Source organism: Mauremys reevesii, linkage group 8 (assembly GCF_016161935.1).
Source record: "Mauremys reevesii isolate NIE-2019 linkage group 8, ASM1616193v1, whole genome shotgun sequence".
NCBI classification, from domain to species: Eukaryota; Metazoa; Chordata; order Testudines; family Geoemydidae; genus Mauremys; species Mauremys reevesii.
The window spans coordinates 20,920,749-20,939,154 of record NC_052630.1 but is presented as its reverse complement, the minus strand read 5'-3'; the positions used below and the strand labels follow the sequence as shown (position 1 = coordinate 20,939,154).

Here is an 18,406-nt window from a genome sequence, read left to right as displayed (position 1 = left end):
GGTGTTTGTGAGCTACCAGTGAGATTGTGTCCATTTTTGTTACTTTTCCTGCCAAGTATCAGGAGGTAGCTGTGTTAGTCTGTATCCACAAAAACAACAAGGAGTCTGGTGGCACCTTAAAGACTAACAGATTTATTTGGGCGTAAGCTTTCGTGGGTAAAAAACCTCACTTTTTCAGATGCATGGAGTGAAAATTACAGATGCAGGCATTATATAATGATGCATGAAGAGAAGGGAGTACTTCACAAGTGGAGAACCAGTGTTGACAGGGCCAATTCAATCCACCCTGATCTAATTGGCCCTGTCAGCACTGGTTCTCCACTTGTGAGGTAACTCCCTTCTCTTCATGTGTCATTATATAATGCCTTCATCCTTAATTTTCACTCCATGCATCTGAAGAAGTGTGGGGTTTTACCCGCGAAAACTTATGCCCAAATAAATGTTAGTCTTTAAGGTGCCACCAGATTCCTTGTTGTTTTCCTGCTAATACTCTCTTGTGTGGGTGTGGGAGCAGTTGACAGTAACTGAAAGGATCCTGTCTTGCTCTTCAGCCTGAAGAGAAAACTCATGGTACCATTTCTAAGAGAGACTCCATAACTAGTCAGTCACTGTAATGACTCCTAGGCTTTGTTCTGTAATAGGACAGTCCTCAGACGTTAACAGAGTCAGGCCTAGAGTTCTGTCTCCAGCATAAAAACTCACGGGAAAGTGTGCTAAGGGATAAAGAGGTGAGATTCATGGCCTAATTCAGTCACACAGGTTTGAATGGCCTAGGCTGAGGGTGAGCTGTTGAGGAGAAGAGAGTGGCTACCCCATTTGCCTACAGAGTCACTTGGCAGCCAGCATCTAACTGGCTGTACTATACTGTATGGTAGCGTAGGGTACGTTGGAGATACTGAGCCAGATCATCAGATGCTGCCAACTGATGTAGCTCCTCTTCAGTGGAAATATGCCAACTCACAGCAGCTGAGAACCTGGCCACCAGGCGCTTACAAGGCAACTGTATATAAAACAAATTTGATTCTGTTGTTTTCTCAACGCTGCCATCCACAATATTAAGAATATAAAGTACCAGTGAGAGTCTAATTAGCGTACAGACATGCATTTTCTCTCTCTCTCTCTCTCTCTCTCACGCACACACATGCGCGCACACACACACACACACACATTCTGTACCCTTCACATCCTGCACAGCAGATAAAGAAGGTCAGACTGCAGCCTCTTTTTTTCTAAACGTCAGGCAACCCCAGTGAAATGGCTTGCTTTTATTTTGCTAGAGCTGAAGGCCTGCTTACGGCATTACAAGAGTGGTCAGTGGTTCCCACTTGCAGACACAGGTTAGGAAGCTGCTCTACAACACTCCACAGTCTCGTTTTTGTGTTACAAGTTTTCCAGGTGGAAGCCCGGCCTGTCTGCCCAGTTCATGTCAAAACAGGGCTGCGTGTAAAGCTCAGAATTTCCATTACCGCTGCTGGTGCTTAGAACTCAGAGGGCTGATAAGCAGAATCCTGCACTCACTCATCTGAGCCGGGTGCTTGGCATACAAGACTATTCTTCTGCCATCAGAAATTGCAAGAACATCCCAGCTTTCCTACTGTTTGAATTTGTCTTTCCAGTGGTTCGCTGCATGGACCCCTAGCTCTCTGCCTCTTTCTTTGCAACATGGGTAAAGAGATGAAGGGCCTCCTGATCTTTTGAGATGCTGAGCTCCTGGGAGGTGCTGGTCACCAAACTCCCCTGGGTGCCAGTGGGGATTGAGCGTCCCGTGGACAGTGCTAGACAGCCTCTGAACCTCACCGGATCAAGCCCTTAATAACCAAACTAGGGCTTTTCATTTTGAATCCTTTTGTATATTTAATAACCCAGGGAGCTCAGTTTTCAACAAGGATTGACTTGCCTGTGCACTGATTTCAATACCCGAATGAGGGATTTGAGCCTTGTATGGCATTTGGGGCTCAGGTCTGAAAACTGGGCTCCAGGGGTGTGGCGGGTGCTGTTTGACCATCAGGGCTGAAAAGCGAAAGGTGAAGCAGACCTTTTCCAACACCTGCTCAGTGCAAAAACATGGGGTCAACCCTAGCGCCTTATAGTCATTGAAGGCAGCGCCTTGGCGGTCGGTGGGAGTGTTGTCTGAGTAAGGACCTCAGATTTGGCCCATGTTAATGTTCCTCTTCTACCTGAGTAGGACTGAGTGGTGTATTGAGTATTTATTTGTCTATACAGAGGAAAAGACAGAGAAGATGCCATGGGTAGAAGCTAACACAGAGTAAATAGAAGCAAACTTCAGCGTTCCTTGTCTTTCTAGTCTTTAAAAGGTTCCTGTTTCATCTGAACCCCACTGCCAGCATGTGGACAAGAAACCCATGGCCATGTTCCTAGCAATCCTTTGGCCAGGCCAGGAGGCAGTGAGCTTGGCTTCTTTTCCATGAATTGGCCAATGGAGAGGACAGGGCAGCCCTAGGGCTTTCTTGCCTTTTGAAACGATGCTTTCCGAAGTTGATGTGACAGGGAAACCCCTGGATGTCTTTTTCCTCCTGCGTGGAAATTCAGCTCATTCCGTGCTGTGCTGTTGGGCCATGCTGCCACCTCCCCAGAGTGGATCCGATTTCACATGGCTGGTTCCTGGGATGTGGCTCTCTCAGGGCAGATCCTGCTCTTATATCCCCCCAGATGCTTGATGCGCTGATGGATCCTTGTCTGGTTCGCTGCCACTCCTTCATCAGCTTCTCCTTCGGGTGACTTGCTATGGGTGATGGGCTGAGATGAAGGCAGTTGCCAAAGCAGTAGTTTCCCACGGTTTCACCAGTCTCAGAGAAGCATGGCCGTGCTCCTGCATTCTCTCTCCAGAGCCCCTGTGAGCTCAGCGTGGTGAGGAACACACTTCAGCCCATTCAACTTTCAACCATTCCAGGACACCCAGGGATCTCTGTGGAGCAGAGAGAAAAATGATCAGCTTTGTGCATTACAGCTTTACAGGCCTAGAAAAAATGAAGACTCAATACTGAGTCCTGGGAAAGGGATTACACCTCCCCCACTGCAATTTATCTGCTAGTGGTGTGGGCTGTATCCAGCAACTACAGCCCAGTCCCTTAAGCACCCAATCCTGCTCCTGTTAGTGTCAGCAAGAAAAGTCTCCTTGGCTCCACGTGGCCTATACGTGTATTTAACCAGCTAATGGAGACCTCGCCCGGCAGCTCTACACACTAAGCATGCAAGGCACACATTCCCACCGCCAAGACTCAACCTGGGAGACTCAGTGAGCAAAGCCTGGCATTCGTGAATTTAGATGGAAGCTCACCAGGCACCATACCCCAGGGGATGTCCTCGCTGGCATTTCCAGTGTATTTCCAGGGTCTGTCTCCTCTCCGCACCCGCAGCATAAGCAAATAAAACATCTGGCTGCATTCCCTTCATGCAGCTTTAAACTCCATAACAAACAGTAGACAGAGGACAGCACTCCCCAGAGCTGCTCACTGTACAAGCAGGATACAAACTCAGCAGGAGCTGCTTGTGTCCTTCAGGGAGAGAAGCTAGTTTCTGACTTTCCGTCAATGCCCCTCACCCTCTTTCAAGTCTCTGGGCCTAACTAGGCTCATCCACAGCTAATTACCTCAGCTGCAAGCAGCAGGCCTAGCTCTAACTCAGGGAGCCTCCCAGATAGCAAAACTGGTGAAGAACCATTCTTGGGACATGAACCTCTATAAGACCCTCGCCCACCATCTTTAGACACCCCCTTCGGACACCACTGGCTATGTGGCACCACAGAAGCTGTACCCCTCATTGTGCTCCTCTGCTGCTGGTAGCTGTGCTATGCTCCCTTTATCTGGAGAATGCTCTTTGCACACCTCAGAGTGCAGCTGATGCTTCTCCTTCTGCAGGTAGGTGGAGCTCTGCTGTCACTGTCCCTAGAGACATTTCCACAACAGTCCTGTGATCTCGGTTCAGGTACTCAGAACAATCTCACCAGCTGCTCAGCAGAGAGCACACACAGTTCTGGCCATTTTAATTGCTAAACAATACTTTCCCCCAAACAGCGACCCCTTCCTTCCCCCCACCCCCAAAATGGTTCAGTATCACTTCCCTGCAGAGAGCAAATAACAGAAATAAACTATGAATGCCTCCTATGCACTCTTAGGGTATTACAGATGATCACGGAGCTTAAGGCCAGAAGGGACCATCTAGCCTGACCTCCTGCACATCACAGGCCACTAAAGGTTTCGTTTGTGCTCATATACCCCAGTGACCATAATGATAGAAGAAAAGAAGAGCTCTCAACTTCCTGAAAATGAACGGGTGTCAGAGAGAAAGAGAGAGAATAGCCTGGGTCTGATTTTGTTTTTATTTTTAAATGCTATTTTAATGAATGACTTGATGATTTTGGCACAAAGACATAGTTTTATGGATCTTGGAGGGGTAGGGGAAGGACCTTTCAGTTCTATGAAAACACAACCAAGACTGAAATAAAGCTAAATTTCTGGTGTGATTGGAAGTCAAACTTCCATAATGAGACAGATGATTTACAATAGCGTTGGCTGCCAATTCTGTTTGGTTTCAAAGCCACCAGTGCTGTCTCTGTTCTGTAAAATACAGACCCCTCCCCACCCTTCCTTCCTTCTAACTTACAGGATTTCTGGCTCTTGTGATGATAGTTTCTGCAGGGCTTGAAGATTATTTTGTACACTGAAATCAGCAGAGGGAGGATGGGCGCTGAACTCACTGAGATGAGCGGCACATTTTTCTTGAGGCTTTTTGGAGAGCATTGCACAGCATGGATACAGAGAAATGGGGCTTCCCTGGGAAACCATAGCGGCATTAGTGTTCCACTACTGAGACATGGAATCAACCCAACAGCTGGAGAAAAACTTTGCAATAAAGTGTTCCCAGACACTCACTATGGGCCTGATCCAAAGACTACCCACGGCAATGAAAAGTCTCCCATAGACTTCAGCGGTGTTTAGATTAGGCCCTGATGTGAGTAATACAGTAGAAGAATTGGCTTAAACTTTCTGCTGTGACTTTCACATAGAGATTGAGTCCTCAGCTGGGGGAAAGGCTATCAAGGGTTCTGGTCTGAATGAATAAGCCAGTGAGTACTCTTCTTTCTTTTATTGTGATTAGGACTCCTAGTATCCAGGGTTCAGAATTATCCAAAGAATCATTTCCATGCATGCTTCATGTAGCAGTCCAATGGCGTTGTTTTGGCAGCATTGGGTCATGGCTGGCAACATTTGGGGGGAAGAGAGAGGCAATGTAAATAGGATTAAATTTTAATTTTATTGCTCATGAAAGTGATGGGGGGTGGATAGTGCTGACTAGATCCAGGATAGCATGAGAAGAAGCAGTGCAAGTTTCTCTCACTCAGCTCTGCCAAGGCACCACTATCTATTAAAAAAGAACTAAATAAGTTCATGGAGGATAGGTCCATCAATGGCTATTAGCCAGGATGGGCAGGGATGGTGTCCCTAGCCTCTGTTTGCCAGAAGCTGGGAACGGGCGAGAGGAGATGGATCACTTGATGATGACCTGTTCTGTTCATTCCTTCTGGGGCACCTGGCACTGGCCACTGTCGGAAGACAGAATACTGGGCTAGATGGACCTTTGGTCTGACCTAGTGTGGCCATTCTTATGACATGTAGCAGCTTCTTCTATGCCAGCTCCTCTCATAAAAAAAGACTCTGATCTATTGTGCAGTGGTTTTGTGTGGATCAGATAAAGATCTCCAAACTCAGCAGTGACTTCAGCCGTGTTGGGGGAGGGGGGTGGTTATTCAATAACAATAGTAGTTACAAATACTAATTAAAGGAAACTTAAAACTAAACTTCAAAGACAAAAATAGAACATTTTAAAACACTCTAATTACTATGAAGGCTTTTATTAGTCACACAAAGAAAAAGGAAGAGAACATGGCCCTTAATATTTGCCCGTCCAAAAAGGTCTACTGACAGTATTTCTGTTGTCACAGCTATTAAAATACACCAAGGGTTTGGTCTGATATACACTTAACACTAAACTAGGGGGAAAACAATTCAGTAAATAATCTTGGATTCTATTATTAATAATCATTTTATTTAGTTTGTTTCTCTCATTGTCCACAGTGTATCATAAACTACTGAAACATATAAGAAATCATGATCCCTGCTCCAAAAATCTTGCAATCTAGCAGCTCACTAAACTTGAAATTCCTTAAGGCTTCCCAGGTGGAATGTGGTAGATATCAAGATTCCATTGGTTTCAATGCACAACGGCACCACATTAGGTGCAGTGAAGGACCTGGAGCTAAAGGTTTAGCAGCAAAAAATAAGAATATCATAAAGTCTGAAGTACCGTTGCAAAGGTGAAACAAATCAGTCTCAGCAATGAAACATGAAAACCACCCTTGAGTGACAGACAGGAAAACTAGAATCAGTGAGTGAAGATTCTCCTCCTATCTTACCAAGTTGAAACCAGAAGGGATCTTTTTCAGTTCCGCTACAGGTGGAGCTTTTGAGCTGACATTGACAAGGAAACTAACTTAAAACCTGGGAAAAAGAACGAGGAGTACTTGTGACACCTTAGAGACTAACACATTTATTTGGGCATAAGCTTTTGTGGGCTAAAACCCACTTCATCGGATGCATGCAATGGAAAATACAGTAGGAAGAGATATATACACAGAGAACATGAAAAAATGGGTATTGCCATACCAGCTCTAACGAGACTAAACAGGCCCACCTTAATTGATTAGTCTTGTTAGAGTGTATATGGTAACACCCATTGTTTTACGTTCTCTGTGTATATATATCTTCCTACTGTATTTTCCACTGCATGTTTCCGATGAAGTGGGTTTTAGCCCACAAAAGCTTACGCCCAAATAAATGTGTTAGTCTCTAAGGTGCCACAAGTATTCCTGTTCTTTTTGCTGATACAGACTAACATGGCTGCTACTCTGAAACCTTAAAACCTGGGGTTTGCAGAAGTGCCACACTGCAACCTCTGAGAGGTTTTCAAGGGATTCACTTTAAAATAAGGGAAAGAATATGCTGGGCAAATAATATGCTTGAAATCTGAAATAGGAAGTCTGCAAAGCAGATCACAACTGGGTTTGATAGGACATAGCAATGGCAACATAACTACCCACTTCTTTAACTTTGGAAGAGCCATGTTTTGGCTCTGCTACACACTCAGTCTTGTAGGTATTGACTGCCCACAACTCTGAGGTCTAGTCCTGAGGTCCTTACATAGTTCTTACTCAGACAAACTCCCATAGAAGTCATTCTCTGTCTGTAGGTAGTTTATGAGGAATTTATTGTGATTATTTGGTATTCTAAATTCAAACTGTGTTGGTTAGTTTTGATTGGACAAATCAATTACGTTCCATATTTCTGCTTCCTGATTGGACAAGCTGAACATTTAGACTTAAATTTCCAGTGAAAAATTACCATTTCATTCACTTTTTGTGACTGTTTTTCAACAGTGTCTTAAAGCGTGCTGATTCCTGCTAGTGAACTCCTCTCCTAGCATAGTCACAGACAGCAAACAAAAGAGGCAGGAAAAGTTGTGCCGCATTTTCCCATCTCTAATCGTTCCCATCTCAGTAACACTAAGCAGCGATTTTCATCTTCCATTCATGCTTAGATCCAGGAGCTCTGCCTCTGGGGAGTTTTTTTTTTACTTTGATGGGACAATAAGTGTGAAATGAAGAGCGACGTCTCATTCTCACACCACCGTACACATCCATCCTGTCCAATCCCCTCGAGCCACATGTATCTCATAAGAACTTAAAGGGACGACTGCATTTCTGCTTGGGTTTGTCATGTTCCCTCTGTCTGGGACACTGGCCACTGCTGTTCTGTGATGGGATTTGTCACTTCTAGAATATCCTCACAACAGAGCTTGCCAGGAAACCTTTTCTTTTTTTTCTTTCCTGGGGAGATTCATGCCCCTCTTCCTCCCCTTTGGTGCCTCATGCTCTGTGACTTCTTAGGAGCGGTACCAGGTGTGGAATCACTTCACTGTATAAACTCTGCTGATGACACTACTCTCTTAGCACACACGCACTATTAAAAAAAACACAGTCATTTAAAAACAATTAACAAGCTGGCCAGAAGCCAATAAAGGACGCCAGGCCAGTGGGGGTAAATAGGCATAGCTCCACCACTGACTTTAATGGAGCCACGTGATTTATACCTACTGCAGGTCTGGCCCTCCCCTTCTCCCGCCATCAGAGCCATAAGACCCCCAGACGCTTGCCAGTACTTCCTCAAGCAAAAGCCTCTTTAAATCCCTGAAGGTCGACAAGCTCAGGCTCCCACGAACCCTCTAGGAAACTGAGTTCCTGAGCCAAGGGCCCTTTCCTGAAAAATCCGTTTCCACCTTCCCCTTCTGTTTACAGCTAGGGGCTGATGACAGCTTGAGCTGCTGTGCTGTAACACAAGGAGAGAGGCAGCCCTGAGGTAGCCAGGACCAAATGGTACAGGGTCAGATTTTCCCACTTTCACTTCCTTAGTCTTCGAACAGTCCCCATGGGGAGTAAGGGGTGGGAGGAAATCTGGCCCACAGAAATGTAGAGGTCAAAGTCAGTGCCCTGAATGACACCCAGTAATGAAGTAGAGGCCAGTGCAGAATATCTAGACCAGGGGTCCCAGGCTTCCTGCAAGCAGAACCGCAAAGCAAGCATCCCACTGCATTTCGCTCCAGAGGCCGTTTCAGGTGCACCTGCAGACACTGTGGGACATCTACATTTGGGGCCAGTAGGTGCCATTCCACAATTAATTAATTACTGTTTCAAGACGGTAAGTAATAAGGGACAACAGGGAGAGGCTGCTGCTGCTGCCTAGGGAGTATAACCTGAGAGGCATGAGGCATGCGTGTTTGCAAAGGCGCCGGGTGTGGTAGCGATATTGGAAGGTAGCACCCTTCCTACAGAGTCTCACTGCTATCATAATATGGCTGGTGAAGTAAACTAGATGGCCAGATTCATTCCTGGTGTAACTCCACTGAAGATGGCCGATTACCCCATGGATCAACCTAGCCCGACAAGCTTTATGTAGAGCATAGGTTAGTGCTTTGCTGAAGAAAAAAATAATCTACATATTTGCCCCCATTTCTCAAGACCTCACACTGGGATGATGACAGACCAGATTTTGATCTCTGTTACACCAGTGTAAATCAGGAGTAACTCTAATGGAGTTACACTAGATTTATATTAGTGTCACTGAAATCAGAATCTGGCCTGATTTTATATTATCCTGATTGGGAATGTCCAGTGGTCATCCAGTTTCTTATCTCTGAACATTTTGGGCCCAATTCTCCTCTCACTGGCACTGGGGTAACTCAGGAGTAACACCATCAGAGTCAATTGTGCTGGTTTTCCTCTCATTTACACCAGTGCAAAACCATTGTAACTCTCTTGACGTCAGTGGAAAAACTCCTCATACACTGGCGACAATGAGCGGAGACTCAGAGCCAGCATATTTACACTGCTGTAAAACTGGTGTGAGAGGAATATCAGTTCAGCAGCATACAGTACATAGAGGCAGTGATGGAAGACAGGGCTAGCTGTCCTAAGAACTGCATCGCCTAAAGAATTCTTATTTATGGTCCCTGAATGTGTGTGCGCATGTAGGAAGGAGGCTAGGAAGATGACAATTAAAATAAACTTCAGGTCATTTTTCCAAAACATCTGTCAAATAAACGCAAAAATCCAGATGTTGTTCTGGAATGCGAGCTATCTGCCGCGCTGCATAACCCAGCGGGAGCTGCAGCTTGCCTGACCTCTCATGGTCTCGCTTCTGATCTGTGAACTCTCAGGAACTTAGTTCCCAAACTAAAACATGGGTTTCAAAACAGAAGCCAGCTGAAGAAATCTCCCAATCCCTCTTCATGACTCCCAAACTCTGCTTGCCTATGAGAAGCCCAGACTTCATAAAGGAACAGACATAATGGTATGATGAACCACCTGCAGACCAGTGTGCAATGGACATGACCAGGAGACTGGGCTGTGTGCCAGATGAAGGAATGTTACGGCCTACATATGTGTGTATCTTATTATGTTGCTAACTACTAAGCCAGTTGGAACTCATTAACCATATTGCCTGTCTTTGTATCAATAAGCCCTGTGATGGGTTTTGAACCTTTGGGGTGTCACCTGATGTGCTGGGGTGCTACTGAGCCAGCCTATTCTGCCAGCCTGGGTCCCCTTTACCTGGCCTTGCTGGGCTAGGCTCACAAACCTCTTCCAGCCAAGCACACAGGCAGGGCCACACCCAGCTGCACAGAGAGACAGAGATCCGCCTTAGGGGCTCGCCCCAACACCCTGGTGCCCCTGCCATTTGAGGGGGACAAACCCAAAGGTTTTATGAAATTCGCCCCCTCCCTCAATGTGGAGGGAGATATGCACAACTTCTTGCCCCTGCCCCCAGTTAGAAATTACATAAACTGAGTTATATTATAAACAAGAAATAAGTTTATGAACTACAAAAGGTGAATTTTAAGTGACTATAAGAGATAACAAACAGAACAAAGTAGATTGTTGTCCTAGTAAAGCAAAATACGCAAGTTAAGCTCCACATACTTAAGAGACCGGTTACAAAATGTAAATTCTCACCCTAAATGTTATTTTAGGCAGGTTGCAAAGATTCTGTGGTTCAGAGTTCCAGCTATATTCCTTTTCAGACTGGACCCCTGTCTCAGTCTGGACTCCCCTGCAGCCTTCCCTTCAGGTGGCTTTAGCAGTCTTTCTTCTTGGGCAGACAGGCCATGGAGAGGAAGAGTCCCATTTGCCTTCCTCCCCACCCTTAAATAGGATTTACATAAGGCGGGAATCCTTTGTTTCCCAAACTTGATGACCCCCTCCCCCCCGTTCCCTTCCAGTGGAAAGTTACAAGAAGTCCCAGGTAACGTTTAATATCAGTGAAAAGACCACCTGACCTAGTAGTGTCACAGTTACGTCCCCGGACACCTCCCAGGATAGAGAGAGATTAGTATCTTCATGGTTTTGTTGTTCCTTCCTGATGGCTCATCAAATTTGATGGCCTGTTGTCTGGTGGTTGTCTTCCCAATACATACCCAGTTGTATTTGATACATGCATACAAATTGGACAATCTCTTCAGTAAATCATAACCTTTCCAATGATACCTTACAAGACCCATCTTGCATAAAGTATATCTCAGTTATGTCATATTCATATCATAAGCATATTTTCATAAAGAATATGGAGTGAAACGTCACACGCCCATGAAAGAGGTGAAAAACTAGTGTGGGGAATGCTTCTATTCCATTGGGATAGTTACAGTACAAGCGTTAGGGCAGCCATTTTGTAGGGGCACTCATTTGTTTCTGAGCAAAATGAAAATGACACTTGCACACACAAGCCATCCATATTTCTAACTGGATGTCAAAGGGCATTCTGAGTAATGAGGATTTGTGGTGAGGGGTTCAATGGAGGCTGGAGGGGGAGAAATCATCTCCAGGCTATGGATTGATAGCAGAATGCTTCAGTGGCTTCTACTGTGTCCCTGTAGGAGCCCCTGTAACATGCACACCCTCTGAAAGGGCTTGGTGGATCAGCACAGTCATGGATCGCTGGCCCCACCCCTCATCCAGCTCATCCCCAACTCCCCTGCCTGTGTCGAGGAGCAGAGAAGCACAGCGTAGCAGGGAGGGATGGCCACCCTGTAGGCAATCTCCAAATCCTGCTGTCCAAATCCACCACACTGGATGCTTGGTGTCCACTGGATTTGGGGCTAAATGGTGGCTGGGGCAAAACTGAAGTTAGGATTTACCCTAAATCCCTCCAGCATACTCAGCAAATCAGAAGAGTCCATTAGCTAAGCATTGCAATGGCTCTGTGCTAACAAGAGATGTCTCTTTTTGTGTTTTTTGTAGTCACTGATTCCCACATCTTCACCTCACTGCCCTTTCTGCCTCACCTGAATTGCTCACGTATGAAAAGAGAACTCATCAGGAACTCGTATTGTTATATCTCATGCCCCAGCCACCTGTCACCTGTAATTTACATCTGGCCACACGGTTCAAAAAGTGCATGCTAAACAGCTACCACTCCATCCCACAAAGCAGAATACAAAATGGCTCTAGGGTAACTGACTATAAAATAATCTATCAGTTACTTCTTCATCTCAGACTAAAGTACAAAGGAACCTGATTCCCAGTGCGAAACCAGAGGATGAGTTGTATTTGCACAGAATGGCTGCAGGATCCCTCTAGTGTGTCAGCTCTGCCTGGCTGCTGTATAATGATAGGCGCCTGGGAGCTGTGGTTGTTCTGTAACCCGATTTACAGAAAAGGAAAGGTTGAGCATCAGACCTGTTGGTCAAATGTGAGCTAGGCAGAAGCTGCAGGGAAGATATCAGGGTTGGCTGGAAAACAGCAATTCCTTTTTGTGAAAAATGTTGAGGTTTTGAAATACATTTTTGTTCCAATGAGGAACAGAAAAGAGATGTTTCCTGAAAAGACACACACGAGAGACCAAGTTCTACACCAGAATAGTCAGTAGCCCGGTGGAGGAGACACAGCTTCAAGTTCCTGCTCTGCCTGACTCAGAGTGATCCAAGATGAAAAGCTCTGCTCTGAAAAGCAGTGGCTTGTAACTAGGTTTCCTACATCCCCGATCAGTATCCTCACCACTAGCACATACCTACCTCTTTCCAAAATGCAAAGCAGGGTTTCAATCTGCAAACAGACGTTTTGACACACATCTGCTTTTGCAAAGACTTTTGAAAGTTTTCCGATTGGTTTTCCTGTCTGCTCCAATTTTTACTCAATTTTCCTTTGTACCAGTCTCTCCTGAGTGGATCTGATAATGATTGAGTTTGAGCCAAACTTTTTAACCCAAGCTTCAGTAAGTGGATACACAAAGGCCTAAGCACTCTCATGTAGCTATTTATATGGCTCCCATGACCATAGCATCTGAGCCTCTCACAGTCATCAATGTATTTATCCTCATAACACTCAGGTGAGGTAAGACAGTGCTACTATCCCCTATTGTACAGTTTGGGAACTGAGGCAGAGAGAGACCAAGTGACTCGCCTAAGATCACACAGTCTGCGGCAGAACAGGAATAGAATCCAGGGCTTCTGAGTTACAGGCTAGTGCCCTGACCACATCCTTCCTCTCTGCTAATCTACCACTTATTACCTGTTCCCTGACTTAACTGTACAACACCCCCACATGGTGGCAACATTATCCTGCACGTGTGAAGACTTAAGTTCCTTCTTTCATTTATCACTAATTTGACATCACAGATTTCACATCACAATGCCACCTCTAGGTATCACCAGGATACCAGTGAAAATCACTGGCTCGTAAAGTGGTATACATGACAGTCCAGCTGCTTAGTTCCAAAGTGGGTTCTCATTTACTTCAGTGAGAAATAACGTCCGAATACTAGATTTTAGGGACATTTTCTCTTCCTGGCAGTGGATAATTTGAGTCACTCTGGAGTTTAGTCAGAATGTGAAAGAGCTGCAAGGCAGCAGGAATTGAAAGCCAGTGTTATCCTATTTCTCTTGTTTGCCTGGCCCGGCTTTTCTGATTTTGTTTTTAAGTGCCTCAACAATTTGGACCTTGGTCCCAGAAGTGCTGTAAGTCCCTTGAAATCAGTCTATAAAATCTTCACTCTGGCAGGAGTTTTTGGTTATATGAGAGTCAGGAGAGCTTGGGGTGTTTTTGCCAGCAATAATTTTTTTCCTCTCTTGTATTTCCATGACCGAAAGGCTACGTGTGTTAGTGCATGCATGCAAAAATATTTTCATGTGTTGCTTTTGTGCATTCAAATCTGTGAGGCTGGTTTCATCCACCCAACAGAGCTACTGTGATGTGAACTACCAGGGGAAAAGAGTGAGAGAGGAAGGCCTATGAAGATGGAAACCAGTCCTCCCGCTCCCCTTTGCCCCCGGATCAGAAGGGAAACTAACAAACTGGCTCACCCCAAAATATTGGCAGCAGTTTCATTTCCACCCAGGAAACATTTGGTTATTGTCAAAGAGAAGGGGAAAGGAGGTGAGATTTTACAGAAACCAGACTGTTGGGTTACTTCCCTATGTGGGATTCACGAGGGAACATACAACAAAGATAAAGAAACCACAGCCTTAGCGTACACATTCCTTATATTCAAGGCCCTGACAGCTTTGTAACAGCTACATTGCGATGACGGGGCGCCTGGTTACAGATGAGCAGATGCCCAATCCCAATTTGCTCTTGCAGTGTAGATGAAGCCACACCAGGCTTTTAAGCCTACTACGGACTTGACCTTTGGGGAGCTGCAGCAGAGTTTGCGAATGCTTAAAACATGCTTCAATCTTGTCTGCCCGGCAAGACCAAAGCCCAGGTTTTAACTATGACAGAGACAAGAGTTTGTAACTAGGTCCCCTGACACTGTAGTTATACTGTAGGCTGGACTTTGGAATCCAGTGCACATTCTTTCTTGTTGCTGATATGGTTCTAGCATAGTATGGACAGGACCCTGGCTTGGGTTTAAATACTATTATCAATACACCACGTTCAACTGCTACACCTGGAAAAAATAAACAGCAATGTTACATTGACTAGAAAATCTCACTTTTCCTGTGGGGATAATGGAGCATTCCAAATGCACCCCTGCTCCTCCATCTATCACTGTAGTATCTGAGTGCTGGAGAAATGTCAGGGCACGAATCGGGGGCAGGGGCATGCAGGGTCATGTGTCCCTCCCCCGATTTGCTGCTTTTGCTGCTTGTCTTGTACTGAGCATGCTCACACAGACTGCTCCCCCCCCCACACACTGCTTGGCTTGTACTGCCCCCCCCACACACACACACTGCTTGGCTTGTACTGAACATGCTCACACAGAATGGCCCCCGCCCGCCAATTCCTCCCCGCCACTATCTGCAGGTACAGTTCATAGGGCTTCTAACTCCCCATCCACCCAAATCAAAGCGGAAATGGAGACCGAGACAGCTTCCTTTTACAGTATTTAATGACTGCAGATTCCAGTTGCTCTCTCTAAAAATGTGGATCCAGACACTCCTCTACTGACAACAGAAATAAGGTTCAGAGGAGTCGTAAGTGACGGAATCAATAATGATAGAAGGGATTAAACACAGCTGTTGGGATCACAGATGTCTGCATGTCTCAGAAGGTTGCACAACATGGCTGTGGCTCCTATACATGGGGATAACAGCATCCCTTCCTTCCTACCAGGCTTACCCATGCAGCCATCATGTGTCAATTGCTCCGTTTAATTTTCCTGCAAACTGCCTACTCTTGGGTCACACAAGATGCCCTCACTCTATCTCTTCCCCAGTCAAAAGTTAAACTCTGTGTGGCAGGCTCCGTGCACTACCAGATGGCAGTGCTCTTGAGATGGGTTGGGAGTAATCACTGCTGCACTAGAACAAGGAGAGGCGTCCCGGCTGCAATCTCAGTCAAGGGTTCCTTGGCGATTTTTGCGATTAGTAAATTCCACCAGCAAGAGCCCTTAACTGAAGTGTTGCTCTGGTCTCTGAGTGGAGAGGAATAATATATGTGAAATCAGAGGGGTCCTGTCAACTTGATTAAGCTCTAAACCTGACCTCTTTAAATGTTGCTCCTTTGATTCTGAACCTTTGAATCCTTTTCCAACAATTGATGTTTTAATTAATGATATAATTAATATAATATAGTTTGGGTTATTTTAAAAAACTGTATCTAGCCTTGACAAAAGCTACCAAACCCGACACCCCGAGAATCTGAAGCCCTGCATGCACTGAAGAGGCACAGCACCAGTGCAAATCTTGTTGTCTCCCCAGGCCTATGTGCCTCAGTCTGGATGGGGTAAGATTCCCACTGGGGATGGGAGTTCAGTCTCCATGGTTCATTCAGTCCTTTGCCGTTCTGCTAGGCCTGCCATCAATAGGGGTCCTTCGTGCCAGTTCTGGTGGTGTTTTTAGTGAGGTGGCCACCTGCTCACTCGGAAAGGGACAGAGACGCATCAGCCTCCCCAAAGCCGTCAGCTGGAAATGGCTTCCAATGGAAATGCACGCTTCAGAGCTGCCTATTCTTGTTATTGCTAGATGTGTTACCAAGCCAGTAACAAAGATAAGCTTGGCCAAGATTTTCAACCCTGACTAGTGACGACAGTGTCTCAGTTTCGGAGTGTCCAGAGGGCAGGTGCTCAGCACCTTCTGAGGAGAAGGCTCCTTTATGGTGTCTCGAGCTGGGCAGCCCAAAATGGAGACAACCAAACTCCCAAGTCACTTCGGACAGTTTAAGCCAAGGTCCATGCGCCGTCTAATTTTAGCTGCAACCCAGTGAGTGAGAGTAAGGAAGAAAAGGGCCATGGGCTGAGGAAGGACAGGTCTACAGTCACAGGGTGGTAGAATTACTCAATACTGGCATGGGCACATTTTGAGGATCCAAACAAACATACCACATTTCAAATATACCACATTAAAATTGGTCCTGAGTCTGAAGGAGGAAACCTTTGTGGACACTTGGCTTCAAGTGATGGAAATACTTCCCCAGCTGTAAGACAATCGTTTGTGAAACTTGAGTATGAACTTCAATTCCCCCCTGACTGCTGAGCTGTTACAACAATTCCTGGGAAACTTCATAAGTGTATTTTTGGTGGCTTTTTTGATTGTGGTCCATCGTTACGACTGTGCTATCCAAAATAATTGGGGGAAAACCAATAATAATGCTCACTTTAAAAAGTCCCAACTTCATGACCATCCAATCTATGGATAAAGCTGTGCACACAAGTGGAGTCCACTGGTTGTTTTCGGAGCACACGAAGGGAAGCTTTAGTTGTTACCATCAACAATTTCTTGTTATGCTTTGCAGTTATGGCAAGACGACCTGGAGGGTGACAACTACAAAAGAAAATCCCTTCTCAGATCTGTTGAGGGATTAGTTGAGTTGACAGCTCCCGTTTAAATGCCAGAAAAACCCCATCCTCCCTATGCCGAAACTCTGGTGAGGGTCTGACTTGAAATGACGAAGGCTGGGAAATTCAAAGTTAAACTGAGTATCAAGGTTAATAGATTTAACATGAGACCTGTCAGCTTTATTTTATTGTGAGACCACAGTCACTGCAGTCTCCCTTCCTGCTTCCTTCTTGTGAAATGGCAGGGCCTAGAAACCTACAAGAATCCAACAAAAAACACCACAGTAAAAACACAGCATTGACAGCAGCAACCCTACAAAAACCAGTCAGTGGTTCACATATAGCTCATGTAACCAGCCCCAAACCCACAAGTAACCCTACATTTACACTCTACCATGTGCAGCCAAGTGGTTATGAGCAACCTTACAATAATGCATTTTCTGCTTATATATTATGATGGAGGCTACAAAATTGCTAAGGAAATACATTGCCATTCTAAGCACCACACTCGCACTTAGGAGTGAGGCAACAGTACAATCCCTTTGTCGGGACAGCAGGAAATGTCACAAAGTTAACACGAGATTGGCCCTGCACTGACTGTCCAATCCAAAGACACTGCAAAGGCTCCATTATGGTCCTCCCCGTGAACTCCACCTGAACGAGTTTACTTGCCAGAAGAATCACTTTGAATAGTTGGTACCTTACTTCCCAGCCTCTCTTGTTTTCATTTTTTCAATCCCAGTGATTGATATGTCTTATTACTGCAATGGTTGCAGGGTTTGAATATCAATGCATGTATATATATAAGAAAATTCCAACAGCATCCCTGTTTTAACCTGCTCTCTGTACTTTAGAGGCATTTTTGCAAAAGCCTCTGATCCTGCAGCGATCCCACTGAGATTACTTCTTGAATAGAAATACCCCGTACCAGACCCGATGAGGAGGAAATTCTCCATCCCTCTGTCATGTGCGTTTCCTGCTCTGTGGCTGCGTCCCCGGCGTAAATTGTTCCCACGTGAGCCCACCATGCGGAGGGTCAGTAACTCAAAGTGGACCAGAGCTGAATGTGGGAAATGATTTGCAGCCTTAGAGCCAAGTCCCTAAACCCCAGGCAGCCTATTAACCCAGCGTGTGCGTGGGGGAATAGATGCAGTGTGAGGAGGTTGGAGTTAAAGACTTTTACCCTTCTCTTTCAAATCGTGGTGCCCCCTGCTGCACCACAGCTTTATACTGCAGGAATTCATTACTGGTACACATTTCTTTTCTGCAGGTGAACTGGGACAATTAAGCTAAATCGAGCTGAGCTGGGCGTGCGTGCTGCTGTGACAGAGACTGCTTCCCTTTTGCTCCTTTGCTCTCTCCCCGACTTCGAATGCACTCTGCTCCTCCCCCACATCTTCTTCCCACCTCCCCCCAGGCCTAGTCTACACTTAAAACTTAGATTGACACAGCTAATGCTTGAGGAAGAATCCCCCCTCTGAGTGTTGTTGGCTATGCTGACCTAACCCCCACTAAAGGCGCAGCGATGTTGATGGAAGAATGCTTCCATCAACCTAGCTGCTATC

At 45.6% G+C, this 18,406-nt stretch overlaps 1 protein-coding gene across 1 annotated transcript in view; it reads right to left on the bottom strand.

The window, feature by feature from the left end:
* Positions 1-1,163: 1,163 nt before the first annotated feature.
* ADRB2 (adrenoceptor beta 2) overlaps positions 1,164-18,406 on the bottom strand; it is a 57,181-nt gene continuing 39,938 nt past the window's right edge. The window contains exon 2 of the mRNA XM_039484781.1: positions 1,164-2,926. Within this exon, the coding sequence (XP_039340715.1) occupies positions 2,892-2,926 (35 nt within the window). The 3' untranslated portion in view covers positions 1,164-2,891. The remainder of the gene's footprint in view (positions 2,927-18,406) is intronic.